The sequence below is a fragment of the Dicentrarchus labrax genome, unplaced genomic scaffold, assembly GCF_905237075.1.
Source record: "Dicentrarchus labrax unplaced genomic scaffold, dlabrax2021, whole genome shotgun sequence".
NCBI classification, from domain to species: Eukaryota; Metazoa; Chordata; class Actinopteri; family Moronidae; genus Dicentrarchus; species Dicentrarchus labrax.
Window position 1 is genome coordinate 17,287,442 of NW_026136705.1, and position 13,786 is coordinate 17,301,227.

The 13,786-nt window shown below is 41.8% G+C and overlaps 1 protein-coding gene across 2 annotated transcripts; it reads right to left on the bottom strand.

Moving 5' to 3' along the window:
• Positions 1-1,768: 1,768 nt before the first annotated feature.
• Positions 1,769-13,749, bottom strand: slc43a2b (solute carrier family 43 member 2b). 2 transcript variants are annotated; one of them, XM_051402112.1, is made up of 15 exons: positions 13,675-13,749; positions 12,405-12,719; positions 9,622-9,916; positions 9,440-9,495; positions 9,252-9,328; positions 6,728-6,820; positions 6,137-6,270; positions 5,457-5,653; positions 5,191-5,334; positions 5,004-5,021; positions 4,270-4,402; positions 3,960-4,092; positions 3,770-3,843; positions 3,538-3,661; positions 1,769-3,457 (listed from the first exon to the last, which is right to left on the bottom strand). In XM_051402112.1, the coding sequence occupies exons 2-15, from the start codon at positions 12,562-12,564 to the stop codon at positions 3,296-3,298; spliced, it is 1,800 nt and encodes a 599-aa protein (XP_051258072.1). In that variant the 5' UTR covers positions 12,565-12,719; positions 13,675-13,749; the 3' UTR covers positions 1,769-3,295. The 2 variants fall into 2 exon arrangements, with proteins under 2 accessions (XP_051258072.1, XP_051258073.1); XM_051402113.1 differs by lacking the exon at positions 5,004-5,021.
• Positions 13,750-13,786: the final 37 nt, after the last annotated feature.

The window sequence follows — 13,786 nt, forward strand, 5'->3', positions numbered from 1 at the left end:
ACAGGTCTCTAATCCAGTCCCAAGTCGGCGAGATCGCGTGTGTGAGTCTAAAATTATGTAACAGCACACTGCCGCTGTATTTATAGCGCATCTGTATCCGTCTGCCAACATCCGCTTATCATTCCTCCGTCTCTTCATCTGTAGGATCGCTTCTACCTCCTGTAATGACTGTACACTGTAGTATAATCTATCTATCTATCTATCTATCTATCTATAGGGTACCAGCATGAGTCCAGTCAGGTTTATGCCATCTAAAAATAGCAGGTTCTCATATAGATATTATCTTTACATTTAGAAGGATGGTATGCTAATAGGAAGTAATATGGATATACTTTACTATTTCTAAATTGTATGGTTTGGCCTGCCTGTTTTTATTTGCCTTAGTAAATTATATGATCAGATAGAGCACAACAAACAAAATGCACTTATAGCCCATAATTCAGAAGCATATGATCACATTGTTCAACAGAACGTGATGTGAATGGCCCACTAGTTGCTTCACAGTGAGTTTATAAGGCAGTGGTCTCATGTTGCTTCTTTGAACTGTGTAGCAGAACAAACCACAGCCAGTAAACAGCAGCAGCCTGCAGAGCTCCAGGAACCACTGTCCCTGATGTGAGTGACGTTCTCAGGTGACGAGAGGGGCTGAGGTGTCAAGTGATAACCATCTGCTGAAGTGTAGTATCAGGTGGCAGAGCCGGAGTGCTCACAGACCTGGTAAAACCAAACATGTAGTGAGAGTAGAGGCCAGGAACATCTGGTGGAAAAATGACTTACTATAATCTCACCTCTGAACTAGCTTCCTTGGGGACATGGAGACAGGAGACACTCTTCACTCTAAAACACTGGTGTTAAAGCAGATTAGCAATTTATATGTGAGTACACGGTGGATAAATAACTCATATCCACCTGTTAAAATTGTGTATTTATATAGAACTACATAGAGCTGAAAGCAAACATCAGTCTCAATAAAGATCAGAAAGTGGGTCTATAATTTTTTGCAGGTTTGGTTTAAATGTTTGGGAAATTAGTTTCTGGTCTTTGTCAGTGTGTTTCAGATCCTGGTGTCAGTAAAATCTATAATTCAGTTGCAAGTAGGCCACAATCTATTTTGCTTTCTTTGTCCATTGTGATGGCCATCAGAACATGCTGCTATAATACTACTGACCTCTGCTGGTCGGTTGCACAACAACCTAAAACCCCATACACTGCAAATGTATGTAATGTACTGCAGATTCTTTTATACACCTTTTCTAAAATTATGCCTAATTTTCTTATAAACATAAAATGAGTCTTCAAATGAAGGGCTATAACACTTTGAAAATCTCAAAGGGACACTGTTTTAATCTAAAAACTGCTGAACTTTCAAATTACAAGCCTTACACTTGATCGCCATAGGAACCAGTTGCACCCTGATGAAAGATCAGTGGGCTTACGCCACAGTTTTGTATTTAGGATTTTGAGAATCAGAACAGCTATCAGAACACCGATAGTACTGCAGAGCAAGAGCATTTCTCATCAGTAAATGCTTTATGCAGTCATAACAATATTCCTGCATATGAAAACAGCAAGCTGTCCCTGCACAAGAGAACTGGGTTGAGATCTGCTCTGTTATAATGCCACCACACTCGGAATGACTAAGTGAGTGTTAAATTGCCACAGTTTCTGCGACAAGGTAAGAATTACACAGATACAGTTACACAGAGACATATAATGTAGCCTGGTGAGCAGCGAAAAAAAAAAAAATGAAAAAAACATGAAGAAGAGCAACCATTTAAAGAGATCAACTCAACTTTATTAACCCCCACAAATTCTTCCACATTTAAACAGGAATGCCTGCACAACAAAACACCTCTACATTAGCCTCAATGATACAAGGAAGAGCTCTATGCAAACGACACAGTTGAGTCGGCAGCACAGCGCAATTTAAATACATCATTAAATTTAGTTTTGGAAAAGTGAGTGTAAAATAAAATAAATACGCGTTTGAAGGTAGGATGAGCTCAACATTAAAGTGGGACTATTTCTGTAGAGAGGCATCGGGAGAGAAGTGCTGTAAGGAGCTGACGTGTGATCTGTGTGATTAATGGTATAAAGTGCTGAACAGTAGGTACATAGACTGAATGAAATGCTGGCTTTAAGCTAAGGCATCTTACTGATGATGATTTTATGGATAAAGGTAATGGAGAGGTTAATTGCATCTAAATGTTAAAAACCACGGATGCATAAATGGTATTACCTTGTAATGCAAAGGGGAAACAGTTATTGCTGACATGTGCAAAAAGTTCAATAGAAGACGCTGCCCAATGAACACGTTTTCAAAAGGCACTCCTGGTAAAGTATAAAAAAGAAAACTAAAGAAAACAGAAAATAAAATAAATACTCTAAACATAAATGACATTAAGCAAAACATAAAGGTTTGTTTGATGTCCCTCTTATAGAATACAGCCCCAAAAAACACTGATATTCATCCAGTACTACAGCATATTCTAAGCTACAGTAGTTTTATACTGCAACAACAATTAATCATTATAACTGTCTTCTCTACTCACCCAAAAAACATCAGCAATAAGGCTCTTCTCTCCTCCCTGTCGCTCATTAATGCCATTCAGTCCACACTTACCTCATTCCATCTAGCAAAAAAATCCAGCTGATGAACAGAAAGGCAGCACCATGTAATGGGTTTTTACAATCAGGATGATTTAAAGTCAACACATATTAAAGACAAGAAGAACACAACACTCATAGTAATGGGATTGCTCACTTATAATGGTGAGGTTGGTTGTGTGGGTGACATTTAGAAAAGGTGGAAATTCATCGGCTTTAACAAGCTCTCTTTTTTCCGTTTTCTGCTCAAATGGGGAATATTAAAGCAGTCTTATGTGGAATGCAACTGCACCAATGTGCCGCTCGGAGAGGAGGGAATAAAAAGAGAAGTCAGAGGATTTGGGGGGAATGCAGAGGGCTGATGCCTCTTTCCTTTCACAGTCTTTCCTCTCTCTTCTTCTCCCGTTTTCACTTTCCTCCTCAGCGACATGTCCAATGTACTTGTTTCCGTGAAAACTGCAGCATCAGTTTATCTTCGTGCGATTTTGGGAAAATGGAAGTGGCAGTCTGTTTGTGTGTGTACTCAATAAAGACATACCACAGTTGTACTGTATGTTTACATGTGATACTAGTTAAATAGTTAGGATTTCAATTGTTCTTTTGTAGGCATATGTATGCAGGTATTACTGGATTGCCAGTGTTTCTCAGTAAAAAGATCTTTCTTCATCTTCTGTTCATCTACTTTCCTCTAGACATAGGCCTCAGGGATGTCGGAGCCGTTGACTTTGATGTAGATCTTAAATTCTTCCTCCTTCTGCTGCTGCTCTTTGTCGAGCGTCCGTCTGTAGCAGAACAGGTAGAGAGGCAGCAAGAAGCCCAGCATACTCACAGCAAAGAGTCCAACATTGACCTGGAGAACAACAACAGAATTAGCCACGCCCGAGGGGTTAATATGTTTGTTTTAGGGTTTGTGTGTGTGTGTATTCATACCCAGAGTGGGTCTCCCCCCAGGGGCCCCATCATAGCCAGAAACAGAGGTTGCTGCAGTAGAGAAAACACAGCACTGACCAGAGACTGCATGCCTGTTAGACTGCCAAACTGGGAGGAGGGATACCTGGAGAGAAGGAAGCGATACATTTAGTTTCCCGGTTTGAAGCTGAAAATGGTGATGTGTGTTTGTGCTTGTGAGTGTGTGTGAGGTTAGAGGTACATTGAGACTTACACAGCAGCATAGAGGCCGCCAACAGCAGAGTGAATGAATCCTCTCACCACAGTGTGTAGGACGAATGACACAATCTGAGGAGAGATCAAAATAGAAGAAATTAATATTCAATATTCATCAGTTAGTTTATGAAGGCCTTTCCTGCTGAGAGTTAGATGAGATTGATACCACTTTCAAGCGGATCACTCACCTGTAGGGGGAGATTGGGCACAAGGCATGTGATCCCAAATGCCACTAAAAGGACGTTGGTGAGGATGAATGCTCGCAGGGCATTGGTCACCTTCTGGGTCTTTTTGTCTCTCCGCTTTTTCTTTATCTCACCCCTAGGGATCAAAATCAGCCACAAGAAAGAGAAAAAAAAGGTAATCAGACACTGATATCCCAACTCAGTGCTTAGTTTCTTGGATTTATTCATCCCACTGGAAAATAAACATTGCAGTAATGTCTGGGCCTATAAATAGAAAGGTGTTAAGGGCAGTCTAAGAAACAACTTGACTCACTTGCTGCAGGGTTCCTTTTCTTTCTCTCCATCGTCACAGTCCTTCAGCTTCCAGTCCATGATCTGACCAATGACGGGGGTGGTCATCAGGCAAAGCAACTGCAGGACGCCAAAGATGGAGGAGTACAGACTCACTGGGAGACGGATTAGAATAAGGTCAAAAAGGTTGTAAAAAAACAACAATTAGAAATTGAGAAGTAAGAAGGGGCAAGGGTTGGGGCAAGGATAAAAACATCAGAAGAAGGAGGGTTCATGATCTTTTTCTACATGGTTAATGACTATGATGGTACAGTTAATTATTAGTCCCGGGTGGTAGAGCCTTATAGAGTAAAACCGCAGCGATACGGAGAAAACGACTGTTCAAAAGTCGATTAGATGCCATTAAGAGATTTATGGCCATGGGAGTGATGGTAAATGTAAAGTACCTCATGTGAAACTGCTCATATGAGTAAGTGCTGAGGGGCAATGTTAGTTAATGAGTACAACAAATGGTAGCTGGTGGTTTCAGATTTAAGCTGAATGACAACTGAAGGACTGGGTTATTGACAACAGCCAAGGTCAAATAATGAAATAACAACACTAGCTATGACAAAGAGAAGATAGAAAGAAACCAGAAAGTAGAGGTAGGGGATCTAATACAGTATTGTGAGGGAAAAGCTATATAAGACTAGAGGTTAATAAACTAACTGTGTTCTAATACTTCAGTAATCTACTGATACAGGATTTAAGTCTTACCAACTTCCATCTTCTCCACTAAGAAATCAATTAAAACCATGTAAGTCAGACAAAATTTAAGTCATGAATCAAAATGACAAAACAGTATATGTCATAAGAAACTGCAAAAAACAACTTAAGTCGAGGTAAAACTCAAACAACAAACATTCTTATGTCTACACGCACAGCAAAATACAGAGAGACAGACCTTTGTTGAGGTCTCCATCACTGAGCGACTCCAGGACGCTGTTCATGGCCCCCATGTAGAACAAGAGACGAAGCTGAGTGACGGACATGGTCACCAGACTGAGCAGGAAGATGGGGCTGCTGATAGTTTTGAAGAATGACTGGGCTGCAGAGGAGAAACAGAAACCAAACAGACATAAATTACAGTGCATCAAAAGAGGGGTCCAGCTTTTTCTAACATCCTAGCAACAAATTTACATACAGTGCTTTTGGGTTCTGCACTCTTACATTCATTTTGTGGCTTGCAATCCATTTCCAGGTCCATGGTGGACAGGCAGAGCTTGTGTCCATCCTTAGTGGTCGGTTCCTTCTCCTTCAGGCTGTTGCCCAAACTGAGACGGCGGCCCACTGTGGTCACTTGGTGGTAGAACTGCTTCCCGGTGATTTTATGGTCAAAGCCCAGCCAGCTGAACTTGATCTTCACACTGAGAAAGCAGAGGAGGAGAGACAGATGAACAGGACAAATAACAATGAGGACGGTGTGTGAGGAAGAACAGACAAAAGTTAAGAGACAAGGGAAGAGGTCGTGGAGGGAAAAAAAAAAATAGAATCATAAATAGAAAATAGTGACATACAGGATACATGTGTTACTTAATGCTAAAAAGGTAGAATGTGGCTTCTTGAGGAGGTAACCCTACAAATCCTGCACAAATCAGTCTACTGGAAATGTTTTTTGCTTAACAAAACGGTGTGATTTAAATTAACAAGGATCTACCACATGGACGAGTTCAGCTTACTAGATAGACTTTAACCTGGCAGCATGACATCGCACATATTTTTGCACATATTACATAAGTGTCAAGGGGGATGACTACTATTCTTTGCAACAAACTAATGACTGCTGTCACTTCATTAGTCCAACTAGTTTTATTTCTGAAACACTTAAAGGTAGAAAACTTATAACTTACGTGTAGTCCATGTCCTCTGGTGATGGGAATGGTTCTAGTGGCCAGTTGAAGAAGCAGTTCAAGAAGACCAGTGCAGCACAACAGGCCCACACCACCAGAATAGTGATGAATGATATGCCAAGGTCATAGATCACCTGTGCACATCAAAATATGACCAATAAGTACAAAAAATAGAGCAGACAACCAACACCTGAAATCAGAATATACTTGAACTGAATTAGTAATTTAATAGTAGATAATGTTAACATTTATTCAGCTGGATCCAGCTCTGCATCAAAATACACAGTGGCAGCCATGGTGTTATTAATATTTTTATACAAGGATGAATAGCGCAACATTTTAAGCTAAGTGGTAGCAATTTAAAATGATCACGTCACCATAGTGTCATGTATTGAATTTTCCAGTATCGTTATTTAATATGTAAAAGTAACGTGGTTGCAGATTGCACAGTGCAGAGTTATTGCAGTTTATGTAAAACAGAGAATTTGCTAAACAAGTATAGAATGAGAAAAAACCCATTAGGTTATAAATTTGGTGCCTACTGTTATGCACATGCACATGCATTGTGCAGTATGATTATGTGTTTGTTACCTTGACACCAGGGAAGGTGACTGCAGAGGAGGCATAGGAGCCAATCATCAGGGCAATAAAGGTGGCACGGAGGTCCCCAAACATGTTAGGGAGCTAGAGAGAGAACGAGAGAGGAAAAGAGACAGCTTTCAGATTACCACATCATCACAACGTGTCTCGAGAGAGATGAGCTACATCCCAGTTTGTATGTAAGTATAAAGGTTAAACCATCTGCTGCCAAGATCATGGTGATCTGAGCTGCAGTGTAGCTGCTTTAAACTTGAGGCGGGGGACAGATTGGGGACACTATGAGGATGGTGCCTACTGACTCCCGGGTCAGAGTGGACAGTGGGAACCAATTAGCAAGCAGACATAGCTCTACAGAAAGAACACCAGAGAAAATAAAGGACAACAAAGTGACACGCAACACCAGTAAAAGCAATATGAAACACCATCACATAACACACACAGCTGTCCAATACATGACACAGTGCTGACGAATACAGCTGAAACAATCAGAGAGGGTCACTGAGGTGAGGTGACATTACTTTACTCCCGTTTCAGGAAAGAGAAGAAAGAGAGTTGGGAGGGAAAAAACAGACGAAACAGGAGACAGTGGGTGGCAAAACATCCAAATACAAAGGCATTCACAAGCTGTTCTGTTTCCAAAGACTGAACAACAACAAGCACATTCAATTACATAAGACTGGGGAAGCTGAGGAAGAGGTATGTGTGTGTGTGTGTGTGTGTGTGTGTGTGTGTGTGTGTGTGTGTGTGTGTGTGTGTGTGTGTGCACTAAATTAAGTGTGCACACTGAAGCAACCAAGTTACAGTATTTCATAGAAATATCAGGCGTACTTGGAAAACTGTTCCAATAGAATTAGAAGCAGATACATCAGCAGCTGCTGGACAACACCTGAACAGGGAAAGGTGACCTGACAACTGACATTGGCAGGGAGCCAGTGGTGGCCGCTTAGGGCAGCTGAGTATTACCCAACACCCATCAGCTTAGAGTGAATGCTTGTAGGTCTGAGGTGGAGTCATGATCAAGGAGCATAGCGTCTAATGATTAACCCAGCACTGAGGCTTTCATGTATAGTATATGAGATTGTGAAGGAGATGGAGTGAAAGGTGCAAGTATGAGGGGAAAACATGGTTTTATGCACAGACTCTGGGGGACTCCATTACACGAAGCATGCAGGAAAAGAGCAAACAAAGCCCTTAATTATGGTTTTAGCACATTGCTGACATTCAGGCTAGCGGCAACAACTAATGAGAGATTTAGGTAGATGCAACAAATACCACATAAAGATACACATCACAGTAACAGCCTGTGGTGGTATAGAAAAGGGGAATTGTATTGGGAGATTTACTGGAGTAGAGCCCTTCTCTAGTGAACAGCATCACCATGGTACAGCCCAGGACTCCTGTGTGAGTGGCCGTAGTCTGAACTTGATGGCAAGGGGAGGGAACAGGAGGATGAAGAACAGCAGGGAAAGAATGCAAAGGAATGATGAGGGGGTTGACCCTGCGAACCCCTACGCATCTTAAAGAGCATCGGTTGTTTTTCCGTGTTTCCCTGTGTATCTGAGGTCCTGCTCATACTTAAAGGGGAACTCCACGGATTTGGCACATAAAAGTCTGCTTACAGATCTTGGGGAGTAAAACAATGTAATAAGAAAAAGTTGCGTAAAGCCTTTTGTGGCTTCAAAGGAAGCACAAAATCTGATAAATTACCAATGTAGGTTGGAGCTGAAGACTAAATGTGAAAATGAAAAACAGTTTAGGGGTATGGTGCGGTGTAGTCTGCTCCTGACCTGTGCTTGAGGCTAGAGGCTACCTTAGCAACTATTAGCATAACACATCTACATATCTGAGTTGCATTGTGGGTAATTTACTACCCAGATTTTGAAAAGGAAAATTACTGTGTGCGGAAAAAAGGGGATATCTCGGGTTCTGCTGCATTCATTTTGATACTTCACTACTTTTAAACTGTCCATAATTAGTCACAGGCTAAGTTAAAGTGCAAGTACTCACGTCGTCATTGTAAATGAGAATTTGACTTCTTTGGTTAAATAATGGTTAATTAATTAATTTATAATGAATACATTTAACTTCCCTGTAAACACAAAATACATTAGTTTCCAAATAATAATTTGTGATTAGTGTATTTTTGTGCTTGTACATTAAAGTAGCTGCATGTATTTGGTTAAAAAGACGAGCACAATAATAGATGCAGCGGAAAGTGATAATGAACCATTGCATACCCCTCCACCGCCCCCCTGCCCACCCCGTTCTGCTGTCCAGAGCTCAGCCTGGTTGTGTGCAGGAACACAGAGTGCAGTGTAAGAAGATAAATAAATAAAACAGAATGCCACACGAGGCGAGGGTGAGGGTGAGCAGACAGGGAGCCAGCAAACTATTACTGATGCCTATGAAGCTCTATGCCAAGAGAAAATATACATCTGGACAAAAATTATGCGGCAGGTGCAATGGCTCTGCAGCAGGAGGATTACAAAGAACACGCAACCGTGCACATACTTACTGTGAGAGAGGTGAAGGTCATGCACATCCCCCCAAAGCCATTGAAAGTCAAGGCAATGAAGATAAGGACAGAGAGTTCTGCAAAGAACACATATGTTAGATCAAGAGTCTGTCAATAACCAAACTACTGTACATTGTTTCAAATACAGTTTGTAAAAGTACACCGGAGTACTCTTTAAGCGGACTTACCATTTGGATTGTAGGCTCCATAAGCAATGAGTAGACAGGACAGTCCAAAACACGTGCTGAAAAATAAATGATCATGTCAAACACTGCTTATGACAGTTACATTTCTTCAATGGAAATTAGGGTTTACATACCTCCTATAAATAACATGGTAGTATGAATAATTCCTTCTCTTCTTTGCTTACCTGCCCAGTAGCCGTAGCTTGCGAGGTCCGTATTTATCCATGACGATCCCCAGTGGCAGGGTGATGGCTGAGAGCAGGAAAGAGCCCACTGTGAACGCCAGGTTCAGCATTTCATCCTGTTCTTTACAAATCAGCCAGCCGTTCATCCTCAGGGGCCCATCCATAGGAACCAGGGGCCTCATCTCGACTCCGTCTCCCAGACCAACTACAGCACCCTCGCTTTCATAGTACTCAGCGTACTCGTTGGGTATCGGAGTTGCCAGGGGTTGGGAAAGATTGTAGCTGGTGCTGTTACCTGAAGAACATGAGGCATGAAGGTGTAAAATAAGTTGTCAGTTGGGTTGGTTCAGGTTGTTACAATGTGACCGTTTTTTTGGAAGTCTTATTTAGTCTTACTGATACCCCCCCAAAAAAATCCATAAATGTTGAGAGGGGTGAATAATTACATGACTGTGTAAAGTTGAGTTCAGCTATGTGTGCCTGCAGATGGTTCAGTGTATAGTGAGTTGTGGCTTCTTGACATACAGATACAATTTTACTGTGTCAATACGCTGCTTATTCACAGGATTCACAAATCCTCAAATTAGAAACCCATGTATAACATCATATCAGGGGCAGAAGCAAAAAAACTTACAATTCTGCCCCTTTACAGTTCAGACCCACAGAAACATTAAACCGTTCTTTACTGAGGTGCTATTTGGATTTTATTAGTAGGCTGGAATGCCAGGGATAAAAAGTGATAGGCTTGCACTGACTATGAACTTCACATTATCATCAGAACCTTCAAGTAGATAATGTGAAAAGGTACAAAAGTCCAGGAGGAGTCCAAGTAAGGGGGAAATGGGAGAAGCAGTTTAGAAACGTATTGGTTTATGAGCTGATTATTTCTCGATTACACTCACTTCACAACTCTGTGGTATCAGCCACTTGATGTCTTCGTAGGCACGAGAATGCCAAAGTCTACTTTAGTAAGTCAGTTCATGCACGTGCAGCAAAGCCGAAGGGAGCAACTGGTTGACAACGTATATGTCTGAACGTGCACATACAGTAAGAACTTGGTGTTGTTGTGGCATGTGTTGCAAGAAGGTGAAATTAAGAGCTTGTGGGGAGTTTTAATTGATTGTTAAATATATATATATGCATCATCCTCAGCCTCTATTGGTGAAACATACAGCTTTCTAGATACATTGAAAATATGATTTATATAAATTCCAGGGAGTATGTGCTTTGTTCAGGAGTCCAAAAAAACTCACACACATGTAAAAATACACAACAAATCATTTTAACATTGTACAAAAAGAGCACCACAGCCGTTTTGACCAGGTGGGAAATGAGGCGAGACCACATGTTTTCCTTTCCATGTTGACTCGTGCCCGCTGACCTACCACCATAAAATCAAGCTTTAACCATTCCTCCAGTATATTTGCTGCATGTGCACAAAAGCCTAATCTACACTTCATCATCGGTATCCTTTTAACCACCAACCCCACCAGCTCGCTGATTTCCACTGTTCATCACTTTGCTATCAGTCTTCTCTCCCTCACTGCCCTTTGTCAGTGGACTTTAAACGTCCATATTACCAGTAATAAAACCCTGCTGTGGATCACTCTGTCCCTTCATCACATGTCACAAGCCTGAAAAGAGCTGAGCTGGTGCTGCCATCCTCTTATATCATCAGAAACAAGATAAGGTGGCTGTGGCAGTCCTCCAGGATGTCATCTACAGTTGAGGATGCTCAATTGTTACTTCAGTTATGAGTCGGAAGTCAGTATAACAGCTGAAACATTTTTAGTATCCTATAAAGTGATCTCCCTTTGCTGGTAAAACCATGGTTTAGTTTTAGGAAGTGTATCTACTAATGCTGAATAAGCCTATAGATCAAGTAAGGGATCTAGGAAGACAGTGCCAGACACTAGGAGTTGAAAAAACATCCTGCAAATCACCAGTCATATAAATCAATTGTGTGAACTCTCTAGGAGATAGGAGTGCTACTAGTGAGACCAATAGTTTAGTGTCTGTGGGATTAGCAGGGCTCACCACGGTCAGGACATGGTTCAAGACACAGTGTCACCTGAGGTCCAAAGGATACGTCTGGTCTGATTCCTCTCCTATTTCTTTTTGCTTACTCTCTTCTACCTGACTGGGGCCATTGTGTGCATCAATTCCACCTTTGTACTTAAAAATACAAAGCACCTGTCTGGCTTTGGTGAAAGTGAGGGGACGAGGAGAAAAAGAGAAGAGGCTTTAGAGACGAGGGACTTGGGGTGAGGGCAAAGGGACAGCTGATCCAGTCTGTCACTGGTTTACCAGTTCCCTCTAAATCAGTCTGCTGCCATTTGTCTTTAGCTGGAGATTTACTCTTCAACTTTGGACTTCTTTGACAACTTGTACCCCTGCTCTCTTTTTAATTCAACTGATCTGGTTTAATCTCCTGAGTCCCTAAAAAACAGCCCATGACCCTTTCACACAAAACACTTATTCTTCCTAGAGAATGGACGAGGCTAAAAGGCAGTAGTGTTAATTTACAGTGCATGTGTTGAATAAAACTTTGCTCCCTCCTCTGCCCTATAACTCACAATGACACTGGCTGACCCCTCATTACTAGTCAGCCAGTGTTCTGTGCTATAACCTCACAAAGACAGATGCTAGAGACTATGTGATTCACCATCAAGGCACATTAAGGCGAAGGTGTGGGAAGTATGAAAAGTGACCGATAAGTGACATTACTCGGGGAACTTACATAATCCATTTATCAACACAGACATGCAACAGTTGTGACTCACCCTCGTCGTTGCAAAGGTAAGAGTAGAAGCCTTCTGACTTGAGCATGATGAGGAGCGACCCCCATCCCAGCAGCACCGCAGAGAACAGCAGATTCTCAATGATAGCAGTCACTGCCATCCACCAGCGCCTGGCAAACGCTGTGGTCAGGGTCGGAGGCATGTTCGATTGTGAGAAAGTAAAGGCAGGGAGAGAAGAAGCCGCGAAGAGTAGACAGAGAGTCAGAGAGCGGCAGAGGGGATAGAAAGGAGCAAGCTGGAAGCACAGAGAAAGCCTCCCTGACTGACGCTCAGGATGAAGGATCACTGATCACTTATCTGTGAAGAGAAAGGCACAAGAGGAAGGGGGGGTGGTTTATAGTTAGTTATCACTGAAGTCACTGAAGGACAGGAAGGTTCAGTTTTTATAAGATCACAAGATAAGACCACTTTGAAGATAACTTGTTGCACTGTATGAAATCAAGTGAAAATGAATCTGTGACATCTGTGAATTATACATCTGCTCTGTTTCGTTTCATAACTTTGGGAATTAATTGAAAGCCTTCTAATTAGACAGAGGCAATGTTGGCTGCTGTGAAGAGCTACACCAACTAATAGAAACAATGGATGGCAAATGATTAACTCTCCTGCTGGTGCCAAGATCATTACATCACTCTGCTGCAGGGACAAAGATCTTACATCACATTATAGGCACTAATAACTGGAGAAGCATCCATGGTGGTATCACAGAGTTTCTGCTGTTTGGTGGAAAAGACAAACTGGTCCAAACTGGATAAAAATGGGGCTTTCTTTTCCTGCTGCCCTCACCCCGTGGCCCCTCTCTCTGTCTTTCTCCCCTTCTCTCCTACACAGCCCCCTACATGTCCTCTCAGGCCCATCCAACCGCAACTTCCCTCTGCAATTACTGTGGTGCATCCAAAACATGAAGGAGCTGCCAGACAAACAATAAACAAATCAGCCAACACAGCCAACCTCTATCTCTCCCTCTCTCTCACACACACACACACACACACACACACACACAATACTGTACATGCACCCACACAAAATCTGTTCAACCAGGAAAAAAAAAAAGTCGTTGCACAGTTACATCTCATGAATAAAAATAAGCAAACCAACATATTATAATTAAGATAGCCTGCTCTGTATATCTGTTGTTTCATTTATTTAAATAAAACAAACAAATCTATTCCCATTATTCAATGATTTTTTTTACAAAGCAAAGTCAGCAACAGGTATGTGAGCTCTCCAGGGTATGTACAAACTTCCTTACCTCTCCAGCCTCCAAGCAGCACCATCCAGCTCCTATCTTTCTGTTACACTCTGGACGAGTTAAGTGACCACTTACTTGTGAAAAGCCAGGTTTATATGCTCTGGCGGTCTTC

Excerpts from the sequence above, each read along its gene's own strand:
- slc43a2b (XM_051402112.1), bottom strand. The coding sequence starts at position 12,564 with ATGCCTCCGACCCTGACCACAGCGTTTGCCAGGCGCTGGTGGATGGCA. Across the intron at positions 9,496-9,621 it reads AAGCTACGGCTACTGGGCAG|CACGTGTTTTGGACTGTCCT; the intron begins GTAAGCAAAGAA and ends TTTATTTTTCAG. Across the intron at positions 5,654-6,136 it reads CCAGAGGACATGGACTACAC|TGTGAAGATCAAGTTCAGCT; the intron begins GTAAGTTATAAG and ends CTGCTTTCTCAG.